The sequence below is a fragment of the Equus przewalskii genome, chromosome 26, assembly GCF_037783145.1.
Source record: "Equus przewalskii isolate Varuska chromosome 26, EquPr2, whole genome shotgun sequence".
Taxonomy (NCBI): domain Eukaryota; kingdom Metazoa; phylum Chordata; class Mammalia; order Perissodactyla; family Equidae; genus Equus; species Equus przewalskii.
In genome coordinates this window covers 32,796,213-32,812,893 of record NC_091856.1, presented here as the reverse complement: position 1 = coordinate 32,812,893, position 16,681 = coordinate 32,796,213, and the positions used below count along the sequence as shown (strand labels likewise).

The 16,681-nt window shown below is 45.6% G+C and overlaps 1 protein-coding gene across 1 annotated transcript in view; it reads right to left on the bottom strand.

Moving 5' to 3' along the window:
• GPR107 (G protein-coupled receptor 107) overlaps nt 1-16,681 on the bottom strand; it is a 71,219-nt gene that overhangs the window by 28,536 nt on the left and 26,002 nt on the right. Inside the window, exons 7-13 of the mRNA XM_008521582.2 lie at nt 15,664-15,720; nt 11,649-11,759; nt 11,167-11,300; nt 7,160-7,235; nt 5,763-5,836; nt 5,214-5,331; nt 1,921-2,051 (exon numbers count right to left, since the gene is read on the bottom strand). Coding sequence (XP_008519804.1) covers nt 1,921-2,051; nt 5,214-5,331; nt 5,763-5,836; nt 7,160-7,235; nt 11,167-11,300; nt 11,649-11,759; nt 15,664-15,720 — 701 coding nt within the window. The remainder of the gene's footprint in view (nt 1-1,920; nt 2,052-5,213; nt 5,332-5,762; nt 5,837-7,159; nt 7,236-11,166; nt 11,301-11,648; nt 11,760-15,663; nt 15,721-16,681) is intronic.

Sequence of the window (16,681 nt, the reverse complement as noted above, 5' to 3'; positions counted from 1 at the left end):
ATGGCAGGGGCCTGGATGCGAGGAGAAACAAAACAAAATATAACCATTGAACACTCCTGATTTCTCAACCCAATCTCTCATTCCCACAACTACCCCTCACCAACACTACTAAGACGAGAGGCATCAGTGAGTTTAGCTGCTTCCTAGACAGAATGGTCCCCATAAGAAGGTCACAGGCCAATTTCTAAAGTCTAGGTCCAGGAGCTGTGAGCACGTGGCTTCGTTCAAACTTTGTATTCATTGACTGGAGATTTATAACTGCTGAAAAATGCCGACCTCCAGGGAGTCTTTTCCAGCTGCAATGTGCCAGTAACTAAGTACCATCATTACAGTTCAGGCAGGGGACATTAACATTATTAAAGGAGCTATAGATGAGAGTTCCAGGCAGGGTTCAAAGGCACCAGGGAAGTCTTTCTTAAAGGATGAGAGCAGCACAGGCAGACACGGTGCAGGGGGAAGACAGCTCAAGTCCTCATACGGCCACCCACTCTTTACTGGACCATGAACAAGTCATTTCTCCAAAAACCTCCATAGTTTGCCCACCTGTGACAAGTGACTGGCGCAACATGTGAACGTTAACTAGCACAGAGAACACCAGACCAATGCTGGCTGGAGCTGAATATTTAAAAGAAATCATCAATACTAGTTCTTACATCACCTCTTAGTACTTGATGTTTTTCATTTTACAGCAATTTTCAGGATATTTACCTTAAAGAATCTTGCCATTTGGCATCTGCTCGTGAGGGTTTTAATCAAGTGGCAGGAAATGGCCCCTTGTAGCTTTATAGTGCACTGGGTCTCCCCAACCCCCCATGTCCCTTCTACTTTGCTGAGTGTGGCAGATCTAAGAGGAGGGTCCTCCCCTCCGTTCCCCAGCAATAAGATGCTCTTTCTATCTGAAGACAATGCTGGTCCTCCTGCTACAGATGCCTGAGTTACTTATTCCTGGCAGGACTCGAGGAAGTGTGGAGATTAGACTCATTCGCGCTCTCTTCCACAGTGGCAGGTGTCCGCTGCACTGCTCTATGTACACGTGTGACGTACGATGGAATTAAGGTTAAGAGTGAATCTAACTGGCTAGAATGAGCATTACACTCCACTGGCACCATACCCTAAAAAACTCAGAAACGAGTGACCTGATAAACCCGGGGATCCTAAAGAATATTAACTGACTGCAGGGGGCATTGCACTGAGGAACAGCTCCCTTCTAATAGAAGGCAGGTAAATCTATTTTCCTAAACTTTATTCCATAAGAGTTAATTGCTTTCAAGTAGCCGTGGAACTAGCTCATTATAAGGGTGCTTCATTTTTGCTCGCCGTTTGTCCTCAACTTGTTTCCTACTCTACCAAGAATTTCCTTCACTTTGCATGAGATTTAATGAGGATATTATTTCTCACCAACCACTGACTTAGCACTACCATTTCTTTACACATAACCAGAGCCCAGCATATGCATCTAAAGCCTGCCATTTCCAGGAATGAAGGAACCCATTCTGAAGATATCTAGAATGTTTACATGCTGAGAACTACCACTAGTTTTATGTTAACGGACTTCCTCATTTTCCAACTAACTTGGCAAGAAAAGGCTATGGGATTTCTTCAACTCCCTCCCCTCCAAATTCTTGCTGCTATTTGTGCTGCTACTAAGTTCGCATTTCCAGACTCTTCTCTATTGTCTAAATGGTGCTAAAAGCCAGCCACAGAGCCAGACTAGCTCTATCAGAATCCACTGGGGAACTTGATAAAGACGGATTCCAGGGTCCTGCCCTGGAGACTGATTCAGTCTGGGACCAGGAAGCTGTATTTCTTAAAGAGATGCCCCGTGTGATTCGAACCAGTTTGCGAATGGCTGGTCCAGCTGTTGGGTTTGATGACAAGCCTTGTGGTGCACACGCAGCCTCCCTCCCTCCGAGGACTCACCATACCACTGGGAAGAGGATGGCTCCACAGCACAGCAGGTCAACCAGAAACAGAGAGTCCTTCCACAAGCCGTACTCCGTCGTCCCCTCCTCGGTGGACTCTATGATGATGTAGGCCACATTCGCCAGCACCTATAGGACATTGAGAAGTCGCTGAGGCCCCAAAGCGCAGGTAGATCGTCATGACCACAGCCCCAGTCGGGGCTGGACACCTGGCCTGCAAGCCCTCGACCTATGGCCACAGCATTATTTCCAGTCCCACATGCTCTTCCAGAACTTTGCCATTCTCCTGCCAAGAAGCAGTCTCTGTGCCCTCCTCCTGAGATTGTGCTTGCTCTGACCAATACAGTAAGGTGGGAGTGACGCCATGGACTTCCAAGGTAGGTCATACAAAGAATACAGCTTCTGCCTGGCTCTCTCTCTTGAGACACAAACCCTTGGAGCGCCCTGAGCCTTCTTGTGAGAAGTCTGGCTACCTCGAAGCTGCCATGCTGGCCAGACCAGGCAGAGAGAGACAAAGACGCCCAAGGAGCCCCAGCTGTGCTGGCCCCATCAGATCCAGTCTCCCCAGGCCAGGAGGGAGAGGGAAGTGAAGACTTCCAGAGGAGCCCAGCCACTGTCTGACCACGTAATGCACAAGCCTTCAAGCCAGACCCGCCCAGTTAAGCCGCTCCCGAGCGCTGTTTTAAGTTACTAAGTTTGGGGGTGATGTATTATGCAGCAATAGATAACTGGGACACTTTGCTTTCCAGGCACCCCAGGCCTCAGCACAGCCACTCAGGTGCTAAACAGGGGGCACTTTCCATCTCGGTTAGCCACAGTGCCCACGCTCCTCAGGCCCAGTTCTCCCTGCGTGGGTAGCTCTGGCTCTCCCTGACAGTCACCTTCTCCGCGCCAGATAACGGGACTGTGTTCTCAGAGACCAGAGACGCAAGCATGGCAGACTCCTCACAGCAGTAACTCCTGTCCAGGTCCTCTCTACTGTGGACACAGCTCGGTTCTTCCCACTGAGGTTCATCCGCGTCCATGTTCTGCTTCGATTTCCAAAATTAAGGCTGTGCCTTGTGTGTTCAGTCCTGATATTAAGCTCTTGGCATATTATGAAAAGTCCTTCAGATGACTAAACTGAGATGACAATGTTTTGAAAACTGGGATGCTGCTCAGCATGAGGGAGACATAATCTATGAGACATTCTTTTAAGATTACCATGAGAACAGACGCAAGGATTCTAATCCCACCTCCACAGTCCATGAGAAGTCCACGGTCCCCAGTACTCGACTTGACTTGCAGTAAAGGTAGTTCTCCAGACTTCTACAAAACTGTGCAATCTGTTGTGCTAGCACTTGGGGCGTCTCTAAGCGAAGTTCCTCTACCTAGGACTGAGTTAACTCAGCACAGAAGCCATACTTCGCCTCATACAAATGCAAAAATTATTTTGCAATTTCAGTCTCCCACAGACCCCATTCTGGGTTCCTCCCGAAGCCCAGTCTGTCCTAAACGTCTGCACCTGTGGCTCTGTCTATGGCGACAAAGTGGAAAACAGGGTTTCCACAGCTCACACCCTTAAGTCCCTTCTGTCCTTTGTTCACACTCCTGTCACGAGAGACAAAGCGTTCCCAGAAGGGCTGGTGTGCAACAACGTGCCAATCATGCTCCCGAAACGCCACTTTGTATGCCACACACTTCTCACTCAGAAGCGTGCAGTGGCTCCCTGTGGTCAAGAGGAAGCAGCTTTAACTTTTTGGGCTGATGTTCAAGGCCTTCAAAGACTAGTCCCAAAGGTTAAATACTTGTCACTTCTTCACTGTAATTATTTGAATGTCCTTGTTTCCTCAGAGAGACCTGACAGGTAACCTTGTGTTTTGCCCCTTCTGGGAACCAAAGCGGGTAAGCTGGGAAGACCGTGCCCACTGCATCACAGCCCCGGCCGGCGAGGGAGACCCAAAGTGGAGAGGATGGCTGCAGCTACCAGAGGGAAGGGGAAACAGGAGCTGTCCGGCACGTGGGAAGAGGACCCAGGCCCGGTACTCTGGGCTCTGAGACCTTGGCAGGCTGCAGAACTTGGCCTGGCAGAGACGTGGTCCCACTGGCTCAACAGCAAGACCCGCACAGGCCCCCGCGCCTCCTGTTCACCAGACAGTAGGATCACGTGCTTCTGCTACTGCTCCTCTGCCTCCGTCATGTTTCTTTCCTTAACCATCTAGGCAAAGCCCATCTCCATGATAAAGCCTTCCAGATCATTCGAAGTGGGGGATTACTCTCTCCTCAGAAACCTCTAGCAAGTGGTCTGTACCATTCACTCGGCACTCACGTATGTCCTTTATTACTGAAGGTGAAGGAGGCTTTGCTGCAAACATTGCTAACCCACCGATCACCAGTGTCGAGTGGGCTGATCTGGGTGCCTAGGGAGTTGCCCCTTCCTTCGCTGGGAAGCCTGCCACATTCACACTGTGCTCCACAATGAGGTCAGCTGGCAAGAACAACTTTATCCAACAGATGCTCTTTGGTCAAGCAGAGCAGGGTAATTGCACACTCCTGTTTACTCTCAGACTTTATTTTCCCTTTTTCTCCCTAAAACCCCCCAGTACATAGTTGTGTATTTTCAGTTGTGGGTCCTTCTGGTTGTGGCATGTGGGACACTGCCTCAGCATGGCTTGATAAGTGGTGCCATGTCCACACCCAGGATCCGAACCGGCGAAACCCCAGGCTGCCGAAGCGGAGCGCACGAACTTAACCACTCGGCCACAGGGCCAGCCCCAAAGACCTCCTGTTTATTATGAGCTCCTCAGGTCCAGGTTCTGCTTCCAGTACGTCTATTTATCTTCAAGACACAGGTCCTCCCCTGAGGGGCTCACAGCCTTGTAAGGCTGGCCTCCACCCAGGGTCCCAAACACAGGCAGGTTTACGAAAGGCTTGCCCTAACCCTGCCTAGCGGCCCACCTCACGGAAGCTCACTGGCGTCATCTGCGGCCCTAAAGCAATGTGTTAACAAAATCGCTTCTTCACTAAGAGGACCGTGTCGTTAGAGGGAGAAAGGATGCAGAAAAGAAGGCTGTGTGTGGCTCTAATTTTTCAGCAGCTCTCTGTGCAAAGTATAGGTGCCCACATGTTGGTTTAAAGATGACTGATGGTCAAAAATCTCCCAGTGCAATCACTAGAGGTCCTGGGTCTGTCAGAATGCAGAAAGAGAAGCCCCGGTGGCAGAGGCGGGGTTTCTGAGTGAGACAGGCCTGCAGCTGAGCCCTGCGAAGTGCCAAGATGGAACTAGGCCAAGCGGGGGTGGAGTTCCTTTACCTGGAGTGGGATGACAATCATGAAGATCTTTTTGTCTTTATCGGAAAGGATGTGCTTAATGAAAGCCCAGCCGGTGCCAATGAGCGCGATGGTGATGAACAGCAGTGCCCCTTTCAAACTGGAAAAGAACACATTTAACAGACACTGACGGGCCTCTTCAGACTCTCACTCTGAGAGTTACATTCTACAGTGCACTCTAGGATTTCACATGCTTCTTGCAAAAGATAGGTGGCCCGATTCAGGAAACTCATCTTACATGTGCAACACTTCTCTCCGGACATGCAAATAGTTAGCTACGCACCCCCACCCTGAGCAGCCAATCCCTGCAGGGAGGCAACCCCTCCCAGGAGCACACCTACAGCCCCAACTTCTCAAGTCTGCACAGCCACCTGCATGCCACACCCTTTTGGCATGGCAGGAACCTAGAAAGGCTGCCAAGGAGGCAGGGCCATCAACCTGGGGCAGGCCTCTTCCTACCACGGCTTCCCCCACTTCTCCCGCGCGCCATTCCAGGGCCCGAGTCCTCTGTGTGGCACGCCGCATACTCACAGGTGAGTGATGTAGTACACCACAGCCCAGCCTTCGATGGGAAAGCCCTGGGAGGAGATGTAGTGGTAGTCGATCTGCAACCGAACGAGCACGTTTCAGACAGGCCCATCCACCTCGAGCCCCAGTGCACAGTGGAACAGGAAAGGCCACCAGAGGACTTCCTGGTGGAGGACGTCCCCCACGCCACGCCCTAATAACTCACTCGTCAATTCACAATTAAGCATGTGAGTGCACTAACAACGTCAGGGAGCTTGAGAAACCCGACTCAAGGTTTCAAAGTCACTAACATCCAGCCCGGGTCCCTCTCTTGAGGCAGGTGATTCACCCTGGCAAATGGCTGCCATTCTCTTCTTTAAAATCTCTAAGATCCAAATGCCACAGGTCTTTTCAGTATTCCAGCCAAGAACTTTATCTTTCATGCTCCAGCTGCTTATAAAAGTGAATAAGCCAGTCAGTAACACATCTGTGTGGAATCACCCAGCTTCAACTAGGTTTTCTTTGAAAAAAATTCTGTAAAATTTAGAGCTACCTGAAGCTGCCAATTTTAATTAAAGTGGCAAGTTTCAGTAGGGTACCCAAAATGCTTCCTGGAAGAACTCACAAAGCTGATACCAATTTTTTATACATCTTTCATTCTATCACAGATGGCTAGCTAGATGTTGAAGTGACTCAAGGATCCCATCATTCATGATCTATATGGTTCCAGAGGAATCTTTTAACTTAGATCCAAATGGGAAATTATCCAAATAACTGTCACTTCTTGAGACTGTAACTGGACCTATTATGACTTTTTCTACAGCAACATGTTTAAGTGCAGGAGGAGAGCACCTGTCTGCAGACTGGCATGCTCGCAGGTGTGGCCCGTGGGTGCCTTGGAGGCCTGCAAATTGGAGAAGTTGTGGTCTTATGCCCACGGGCAGGCTCATTTCAATTTGTATTAGTACTACATATTCAAAGCTTAAGCTCAATTCTTAGACCTTGATCTTTAGAGCATCCGTTTTCTCTCAAATAAGAGAAAATAACACGGAACTTCAAATCAAATGGGAACATGAGGGGATATTTGGAAAAATAAGGGAAGTCATGGAAACAATTCACCAGGTGGCACTCTTATCTCAAGAAATGACAAAAAAGCCCCAAAGAAATAAAAACCAACAAGTGTTGGAGGAAAGCTCCAGGTCTGCAGGTAATATCAAAAGATGTCTTAGGTCTAGTCTTAAGGAGGTTGTGATGATGTCCCCCCGAGGCCAGTCCCTCCCAGACCAAAGGAGGCTCGTGAGACAGGGACTCTTTCCGCTTTTGTTTCCCACTGATCTGCCTCCTTTCTTCTAACTGATTTTTCCCAATCATCTAGACATTGTACATCATTTCATGAATGACTGCGAAATGCTAATACATACTGCATGGAACACCAGAGAAAGAGACTTGGTGAAGGGAAGGGCCGCCATCAACCAGTGAATTTTAAATGCGTCATTCCTATAAAACAGAAAAGAATTAAAGGAATATTCCATTCACCCAAAGGACAGCTGGAGTGCCAAGCATCAGATATATTTATAAGGAGACCGTAAATATAATCTAAGCAAATCACAAACATGAAGACTTTTTAAAAAGTAGCTTCTGCCAATAGAAAAGGCCTCAAACGGAGTCCTCAGGTCATCCCTCACATGCAATTTAACGTTGTGAAGGGAACTGAGAGCTATGCACTGAAGCCAGATGTGATGGGTTCCGAGCGCTGATAAGATGGAAATCGAAATAGGTTGCCAGCTTCCTCCCCAAAAACCAGCTTGAAAAGGCCACAGAGGCAAGAGCGGGGTGGACGGATCCATGAAAACGACACGAAATCCTGAGAAAGCAGAGGCGATGAGGTGCAGCTGCAGGGGAACTGGCACCACACAGCAGGGACGGCCAAAGGGAAAGCTCCAAATCAGTGGGAAAAGAACAGGCTGTTTAATAACCGGCACAGGGAAAATTCAGCTCAAACCTAGATATAGAAAGAAAGCTGGATCTCTACTTCACACTTCCATAAAGGGGGACCCCCACATTTTGGGATCCTGAAGTGGGAACAGGGCTCTTAAGATCCAAGAGGCACTGCTCAAAAGACTGAAATTAGCTAGCTTTGACTCCACTAACATGAAAGATTTTTATTCAACAACGACTACTAGAGACAAGTTTAACAGACTGGGAGAAGACAAGGGACTGACACCCAGAATATGCAAGAAATGCATGCAAAGCAACCAGAAAAAGAGAAAACCGCACAGAAAACTATGCGAAGAAGACAGGCAGTCACAAGAGGGAAAACCCAAATGGTTAACAATTTCCTGCAAAGATGATTTACATCCCTAATATTCAGAGAAACGCAAAATAAAATAAGGTACCATTTATACCCATCAGACTGGCAAAAATAAGCTGTCGGTATCGGTGAGTATGCAGGGAGACAAGACCTTTCCGCCTGTGGGCAGAAGGGTGACCTGGTACGGGCACACAGGCAGGCAGGCTGGCGGCACTGAATGAAATTAAATGCATGTTTACCCCACACCTAGTACACCTCCTCTGGGAATGTGCCTCAGAGGTTGCACAGAGCCATAAGGGGACAGGTCAGAGGGAGGGTCGTGACAGCACTGTTTGTGGAAGCAGGGAGATGGAGGCAACCAAGGGGTCCACCATTAAAGGGAGGGATAAGTAAAATGTGGGGATGCATACCATGGGTGCTAGAGAGTAGCTAAAAATGAATGGACTAGATGTACACACAGCAAGATGACTAGACCTTAAAAAGGATATTACGAGTGAAAAATGTACAAGAAAAATATCTACATAGATAGTATATACTATACTATAGTTTAGTAGTATACTATACTATATAGTTTACACTATACTGTCTATATAGATATACTTATATCTACATGATTTAGGTCTTTACTATATATATTTAGTTTATATAAATTAAAAATACATGCAACACCAATAAACATTATTTATTTTTAAGAATACACAAATATCCAATAACACATACTGAACACATGTGAGTGGCTCTCCACGGGTGGGAAGGAATGGGAGAGGGGACAGGATACGAGGGGGAAAATAAAGCAGGAGAGGGGGCCTTGCACAGAACGATGAGGAGGGCGTGCAAGGACTGACGCACACTCAGTTTCCGGGCTGGTTTCCTCCCTGGTACTTTCCTGCTCTAGTCCCCACCCATTTGAAGGTCAAAAAGGAAGTCAAGGCCAGAGTAGTCTGTCACTCCTAAATAGCAGCGAGATTTACCAGAGTGCAAAACCGCCCAGTGTCAAGAGTGGTGCACACCCACACCCCCTGGCAACCTCGCCTTGCAGTTCAAGTTAAAACATCCACGGCTGGGGCAGGGATGTGACAGGAAGAACACAGCTCTGAAGCCACACCAACCTGGCTCAAATACTGGTTCTACCCTGATGACCTTAATCTCTCTAAGCCTCAGTGACCTCTTCTGCAAACAGGGAACACCAACCTCAAGATGCTGCTGGAAGATTCGTTGAACTAACCAACATCGAGTGCGTGGCTGAGCAGAGAGTGGGTACTCCAAAACTATTAGCTTCCTGTTGTCCCTTCCCACATCCCCAGGATTCCCATCCCCACGTTCTGGGGCCCACAAGAGAACTCAGAGTTGAGAGGAGCCATGTATGCATCGCAAGTAGATTTGGGTTCCAGTGCCAGCTCTGTCACGTGACACTAGCCATGTCTCTCACTTCCTCTCTCAAGGCCTCAATAAAACCAGGCAAAGGTCTCTCAGTTCCTTCCAGCTTTATGGGACTACGAGCCTCTGAAATGTACCGGCAGCCATGGGGTCACATCCTTTACATGACTCAAATTTCCAACCCAACACAACTGGCTGTAGGACTCCCGGAAAAACACGGGGATGGGCGGAGGGCTTAAGTTACATATTTCTGAATGTATACTCTACTTCAAGGAGAGTTTAGAACATTTTGTACAAGGTAGGTCAGTCTCATTTAACCACAGATTTAGAACTGTTGCCACAATTATATATAAGTGAATCAGTGACAAGGACTGCTGCATCAGTAAATAAAGGGAAATTAAACCACTGAACACCTGGCTAGTAAGCTGTTTTGCGTGGACCTCATATTTGCATAGCACCCTGATTTGCAAAGCCCTCTCATACACAGTATTTTGGGGTAATTACGTAAAAAAAATCTAAGGATCTAAGGCTCTCAGAGGAAGAAGGGAAATTATCACTGTCCCGGTTTGGCAGCCAAGGAAAAGCACACTTAAGAGTGAAGCTGGGCACACAGGCGCTAACAGTGCTCGGTCACACTGGAAATCAGGCGTCTGACTCCTAGTTCTTACTCTTCTAATAAGTGCAAGAGCAAAACTTTCTTTAAAAAAATAAACAAAAAAACCCTTTCTGACCCGAATTTGTAGGATTCTTTTTTTCTTATTAATGGCTGACTGATCAACCAGTCCAAACACGACTACATAGGGTCCTTCACAAATCAACAAGATTGTTGATTTGTGAAGGTCTTTGCATCTGGTGGGTGTAAAGGATATTACAACAAATAGGAAGGAGCAAGTGCACCCAGCAGAGCCCAATACCCTGGCTGGGCATGTCCCCTAGAAGGCAATCAGGCCACCAGGGATTAAAGAGGTCTTAATTTCTGCTCCAATGCTCCAGAGAAAGAGGTATTTGATATTTGGGGGTCCTTAACTATTGGACGAATTTAAATTAATCCATATTACAATACCATATTCACATACCATCATTTACTCAGTTTATGGGCCTTATACTAATAATAAATGCTTCACGCTATTCTTTAACTGAAAATTAATATTTTGTTCTCAATTTTGGAGGGAGGAAGACAGAATTAAACACTAGCTCCACACATATGCAGCTGCTCCCCTCAAGAACCCAGTACGGGAAGTTAAAACCTCAGGGGTTTCAGAAGAAAGGCCACGAGGCAGGCAGGAGGCCTTTGAAGAGGTTTTCCCCAGCGAGGAGCCTCTGGAGATGAGGATCTGTCCCAGACTGGCTCTGAGCTGAGGACTTCAGCACGAAGCAGCGACGTCATGCTCTCACCCAGGCAGTGGGTCATTGTCACTCAGCAACTCTTAAGAACAAACAGCCCAGAATGGGACCAATGTGTTCACTATGAGTCCTGGACTGCAGCGTCTTTGCTATGGAAACACTTCGCTTATACATTTTACTTTCCTTGTACGTTATTGAAATATTTGGATTTGCTTTCTAAACAAAGCAATGGGAAGTAAATAAACAGCAGGGCATGCAAACGCCTCCCTCACTGCAAGGCTGGTTTGAGGAATAGGCCAGTGCCAATTCCTTCCAGGTTCAGAAGCCAGCAAAAGGTGAAATTATACAAATCCCAACACACTCTAAGTTGAAGGGCTCAAGGAAGTAATAATTTACCGTCGTTTTCGAAGGATGTGAATCCAGATGGTCCCAGAAAGGAAAAAGAAAAAGGCCATAGAAATGTATAATTTAGGGAGAGGGGTCTCTCCTGCTGAGAGGTAGCTGTCAGGGTTCTTCTCTGTGATCTCAATCTGAAACCAACATGAAATCAATTTTCAGGAACACATCATCACATATCCAGCAACTTGTATGTAATCTTAGCTGCTACGCTTAAGCTTAAGAAAGTGAGTACCAGCAGAAAATAAGCTCATTCTTAACTCACAGGCTGAAGTGTAAACACACCCTAAACTGCTTTACATTTTCTTATTTACGAATCTTCCGCTGAAGTATCCTGCCCACTGGCAGAGACGTTATTCTGGCCACATTTTTCTCTTACTCTGCTTAAGTGTTCTTAAAATCTATTCTTATAGAGAAATAAATGCCTCCCATTTTACACAGCTGACAAAATCTATGTGGGACACACTCCATATGGTACTCACATCAAGGTTGAATGAAAACTTGCTATGAGATGAAACTTCTTTTGTAAGGCATTTATGAAAATACAGACTGTAGAGGCCTTCTTGGTCATTGGTGCTGATGTTAAAGAAAAACTGTAAGTGAAGAAAAAAATTTAAGGGTACTCAAATCCTCAGCTAAATTTTTAAATCTTAGAAATAAATCATGAACACTATAGACAGAAGAATATAAAGATAGACTACTTAAATTACTCAAATTCTCCCAGAGCAGAATTTAAACAGATATTTTCTTACTCTATGATTCCCTCCCAATATTTTGTTCTAACAATTTTCAAGCTAACAGAAAAGTTGACAGAATTATACAGTGAATACCTATACACCCACTACCTAGATTCAACCAGTAATATTCTACTATACTTGCTTTATCATGTATCTATCCATCAGCGATGGGTTTTCACAGAAGTCTGCAGAGATAACCTAGAATGCAGTTATCTAGTTTTCAAGACAACATATTACTTTGCTTTTCAGGTAAAAAAATACTCCTGAGAAATAAAGGAGGTTCATCTGATACTTGAAAAGGAAAAGGACCAATGTTCCCTCATCAGAATTCACACCTATGGTTTTAGAGAACAGTGATTGAGGCTACATTTTCTACATTTAAACATTTCTCCATGTTTTTCATATATTTCATGTGTTCAAATGAAGTTTAATGTCAATCAAAAAACCTTATATATATAAGATCACAGAATGTGACTCCTTGGTCAATTCTAGAGAAAATTTTAATATAAGCCTAAAATATATTGTTTAGGGCTACATGTATAGATGGTAAATATAAAGAAAAGTGTGGAAATGATTATGATAACATTCTTCATGATAGGGGTTACTCTAGAGTTGGGAAAGGATGTAAGGTACACACAGGCGTTCCAGGGTGCCAGCACTGTTCTAGTTCTTGTCCTAGGGGACAGTTACAAAGGTGATCATAATTATTTGTACTCAACATAAGTACTATATACGCTTCTGTGTGTATACTATACATCACAATTAAAAAAGACGGGGAAAAAAGAAACATCTGACAAGAAGATGGAAATAAAAGACCAAGAATATTCAAGCTGAAATTATTAATCTGTTACACCCTGTCCTAAATGTGAGAGCGTGTATTTTGGGACACGCAAGGTAGCCAGAAAAGGAAAACTTTTTAGGGGCTGGCCCCGTGGCTGAGTGGTTAAGTTTGTGTGCTCTGCTGCAGCGGCCCAGGGTTTTGCCGGTCCGAATCCTGGGTGTGGACACGGCACCGCTCATCAAGCCACGCTGAGGTGGCGTCCCACATGCCACAACTAGAAGGACCCACGACTAAAAATACACAACTATGTACTAGGGAGCTTTGGGGAGAAAAAGAAAAAAATAAAATCTTTAGAAAACTTTTCTAAACATATCAGTAACTTTTAATTCCAAAAGTAAGACTCATATGAAGTTTCTAAGAAATAATAAAAAAAAAACATCAACAGAGTCATCATGGTAGATCAGAGTAGGCAGCTGACCTTTAAAGAAAAAACCGAAACAGGGGCTGGCCAGGGGGCACAGCGGTTAAGGTTGCATGTTCCGTTCTGCAGCCCGGGGTTCGCTGGTTCGGATCCCGGCTGCAGACATGGCACCACTTGGCAAGCCATGCTGTGGCAGGCGTCCCACATATAAAGTAGAGGAAGGTAGGCATGGATGTTAGCTCAGGGCCAGTCTGCCTCAGCAAAAAGAGGAGGATTGGCGGCACATGTTAGCTCAGGGCTAATCTTCCTCAAAAAAAAAAAGGAACGAAACAAAACAAAATAAAGCAAATATGTCAATCTTAGAGTTGGAACAAGCCCTGACAGTCCCTTTCCTGCTTTAGGGAGATGAACTATCACAGCTACCCTGTGAATGGGGCAGAAAAGCTCAGAATGATCACACTGTTCAAAACTGGGCAGATCCTTGGTCACAAAATAGTAAGGAGTCACCTTCTGACTTCTTTACAAGGAGGGGGAGCCAGAGAAAAGGCAAGCTGTCTGTCCACTGCCTGTTTGATGCATCCCAAGAACCCTACAAACTAGCTGTTTCAGCCAATGTTCTTCATCGTCACATATGCTGCTATCCCCTCCACACTCACCCTGACACCAAGCATCAGTAACTGGCAAATGTGTATATCCTATAACGATTTCCTTTTGTGATTTCTTTAAAAAAGCCTTTTTAAAAAACATTCAAAAAACTTCTTTTATTAACAAGCATTTTAAAGTGAGGGAAAGAAGAGAGAAAAGTACCTTTCGTATTTTCTTAAGGAGGTAGTAAAGCAAAGTGGTTAAACACATGGGCCTTGGAGTAAGACAAACCTGGGTTTGAATCCTCCCCTTGGGCAAGTTACTTAACCTCTCTGAGCCTCAGTTTCTTCATCTGTGAAAGGCGGATAATAACAGTACCTACTTCCTAGAGTTGTTGGGGGACGAACTGAGATAATGATAATGTAGAAGTACTTAGCACAAGGCCTGGCATTCCTTCATTCATCTCCAAAATTACTCACGGAGAGCCTACTGTGGGCCGGGAGCAAGCTTAGGAATTTCACAGACATCAGTAATAAAACAGATAAAAATCCCTGATCTTATGGTTACCTTCCAAAGGGAGGGACAGTCAATAAACACAATAAATGAGTAAAATATACAGCATGGAAAGAAGTGTGAGGGAAAAAACAGAGCGGAGGGTGGGGGAAAGGGGAGTGGGCTCCATTTAAAACAGGGCGCTTGGAGGAAGCCTTGTTGAGAAGGTGCCATTTGAACAAAGACTTGAAGGAGAAAGAAACTAATCACATGGATTCCGAGAGAATAGCGTTCCTGCCAGCGGGGACAGCTGGAGCAGAGCCTCAGGCTCGATCCTGTCTAGGAGCAGCAGGGTGGCCTGTGTGGCTGAAGCAGAGTGAGCAAGGCAGGGAGAAAGAGGGGCTGAGGGGCAAGAGATGACAGCAGCCAGACCACGTGGGCCTGGAGACACTGAGAGGACGTGCCTTTCCCTCTGAGACAGATGGGAAGCTGCTGAGGGCTCAGAGCAGACGAGCACCCCACAAGCTCTCAGTGAGCTATCAATACCAATAGTTACTGAACTTAAAGAACATAGAAACATTGTCAGATAGGCAAAGTAATCTATGGTGTAAGAAATGAGAACAGCGGATGCAGGGCTGGGGGGCCTTTCTGAGGTGATAAAACACAGAGACTCTTGATAGTGGGAAACATGGGGGCCTGAATTTGTCAACACTGATCAGACTCTATACTTAAGACCTGTGCATTTCGCTCTAAGCAAATTATACCTCAACTAATGAAAACCGGTTAGAAAAGAGGCAGTGACTCTTACAAACTAACGGTAAAAAATTATTTGTATAGTACTTTACATAGCACTTTCCTTTTTAAAAAAATGATAGAACAACCCTGAGATAAATGCCATCATTTTTCATTTTTAGATGATTGAAGAGCAAGGTTCAGAAGTTAAGTGAGTTGTCCAAGGTCAACAGCTGGGAAGTGTATTCTGAGATCCAGGCCAATGTCCTACCTGTACACAGGCTGTGATGCTGCCATAAGCACTCACGTGCAGCTAATAACCACAACAGCCGAGCGGGTCACTCCAGGCCTCCGAGTTGCAGTGAGAGCATCTCTAAAACTACATCACCACCCTAGTGGTCACCAATGGTTCTTTGAGGCACAGAATTCTGGGCTTCCGGCCCACTCTGAACGAGAGGCAGCACGGGATTCAGAGAGGCAGAGTTGTGGGCAGCCAGGCAGAACTGGGTTGGAATCTGGCCTTGTCACTGACACTAGACACTCACAAAGTTATTCATCTCAGAGCTTCTGATTTGATAAGTGGTGGTCACAATAGCCACCTTTCGGTTGTTAGGGAGAGAGCTACTATATTCAACGACTGACACACAGCAGGCCTAAATTATTATTCCTAAATTCAAAATCCCTTAAAAAATACACCCTTTTACATGGTAGAGATAAAGTCTATGAAGCTTTACTCAGAGAACACATACCTGAAATGAAACTGCTCCACCCTTATTATGAATAGAAAAGGAATTCTCTCCTGTTGCCTAAAAAGACATAATATCCTGTTTTAGGAAGACACCGGCAGAAAAAGTATGCTAATAGAAATAAAAAAGACACAAAACACATTCTTCTTAAACTCTAAATTTGCTGACCTTCAAAAGCTCTCTGAAAATAAAATTCACCATCTTTTCAAGATGCTTAAAATCTCCGTCCCCAGAAAATGATGATGTCTCTTCAGCCATTTCCTTTCCTCTGCAATAACCCCCTAGGCCCTGCCCTCCCCCGCAGTCTGCCTGCTGGAGCCCTTCTCTACTCTTACAGCCTCAGCAGGATGAAGGATGCCCACCCAGCTCACACCCCGACACATCACCTGGACTCTGTTCCCAATCTCACAGGATCAACATATTGCCACTTACACAATGGACTGATACTAAGTAATGAAAAGAATGAACTATTCATACACGCAACAACGTAGACGAACTCAAAATAATTACACTGAATGAAAGAAGACAAAAAAGAGCACATACTGCATAATTCATTTATATAAAGTTCTATAAAATGAATGTGTAGTGATAGATCAGTGGTTGCTTGGAGGCAAAAGGATGACCAAGGGGCAGGAGAAACTTTTGGGGTGATGGATATGTTCACCATCCTGACTGTGGTGATGGTTTCACAGATGTACACATCAAAGCTTATCAAATCGTCACTTTAAATATGTGCAGTTTACTCTATTCAATTATACTTCAGTAAAACTATTAAAACAAAACAAAATAAAATACTGCCATTTGGATGCCCCCCCAGTGAAAAATCAATACATCCCAAACCCAAACCTCCCCAGTTTTTCCTTCTGCTGTTTCTCCTACCTACCCCTCTGCAAAAAAAGTCTGCCTCTCCTCTTACCCTCCACTAGCCCCAACTACCCCCAGCCTGCTCCCTTATTTCACACCCCAAGTCTCAGCTCTGGTTCAGATCCTCCTCACCCCAAACCTGTGTTATCACAACCAC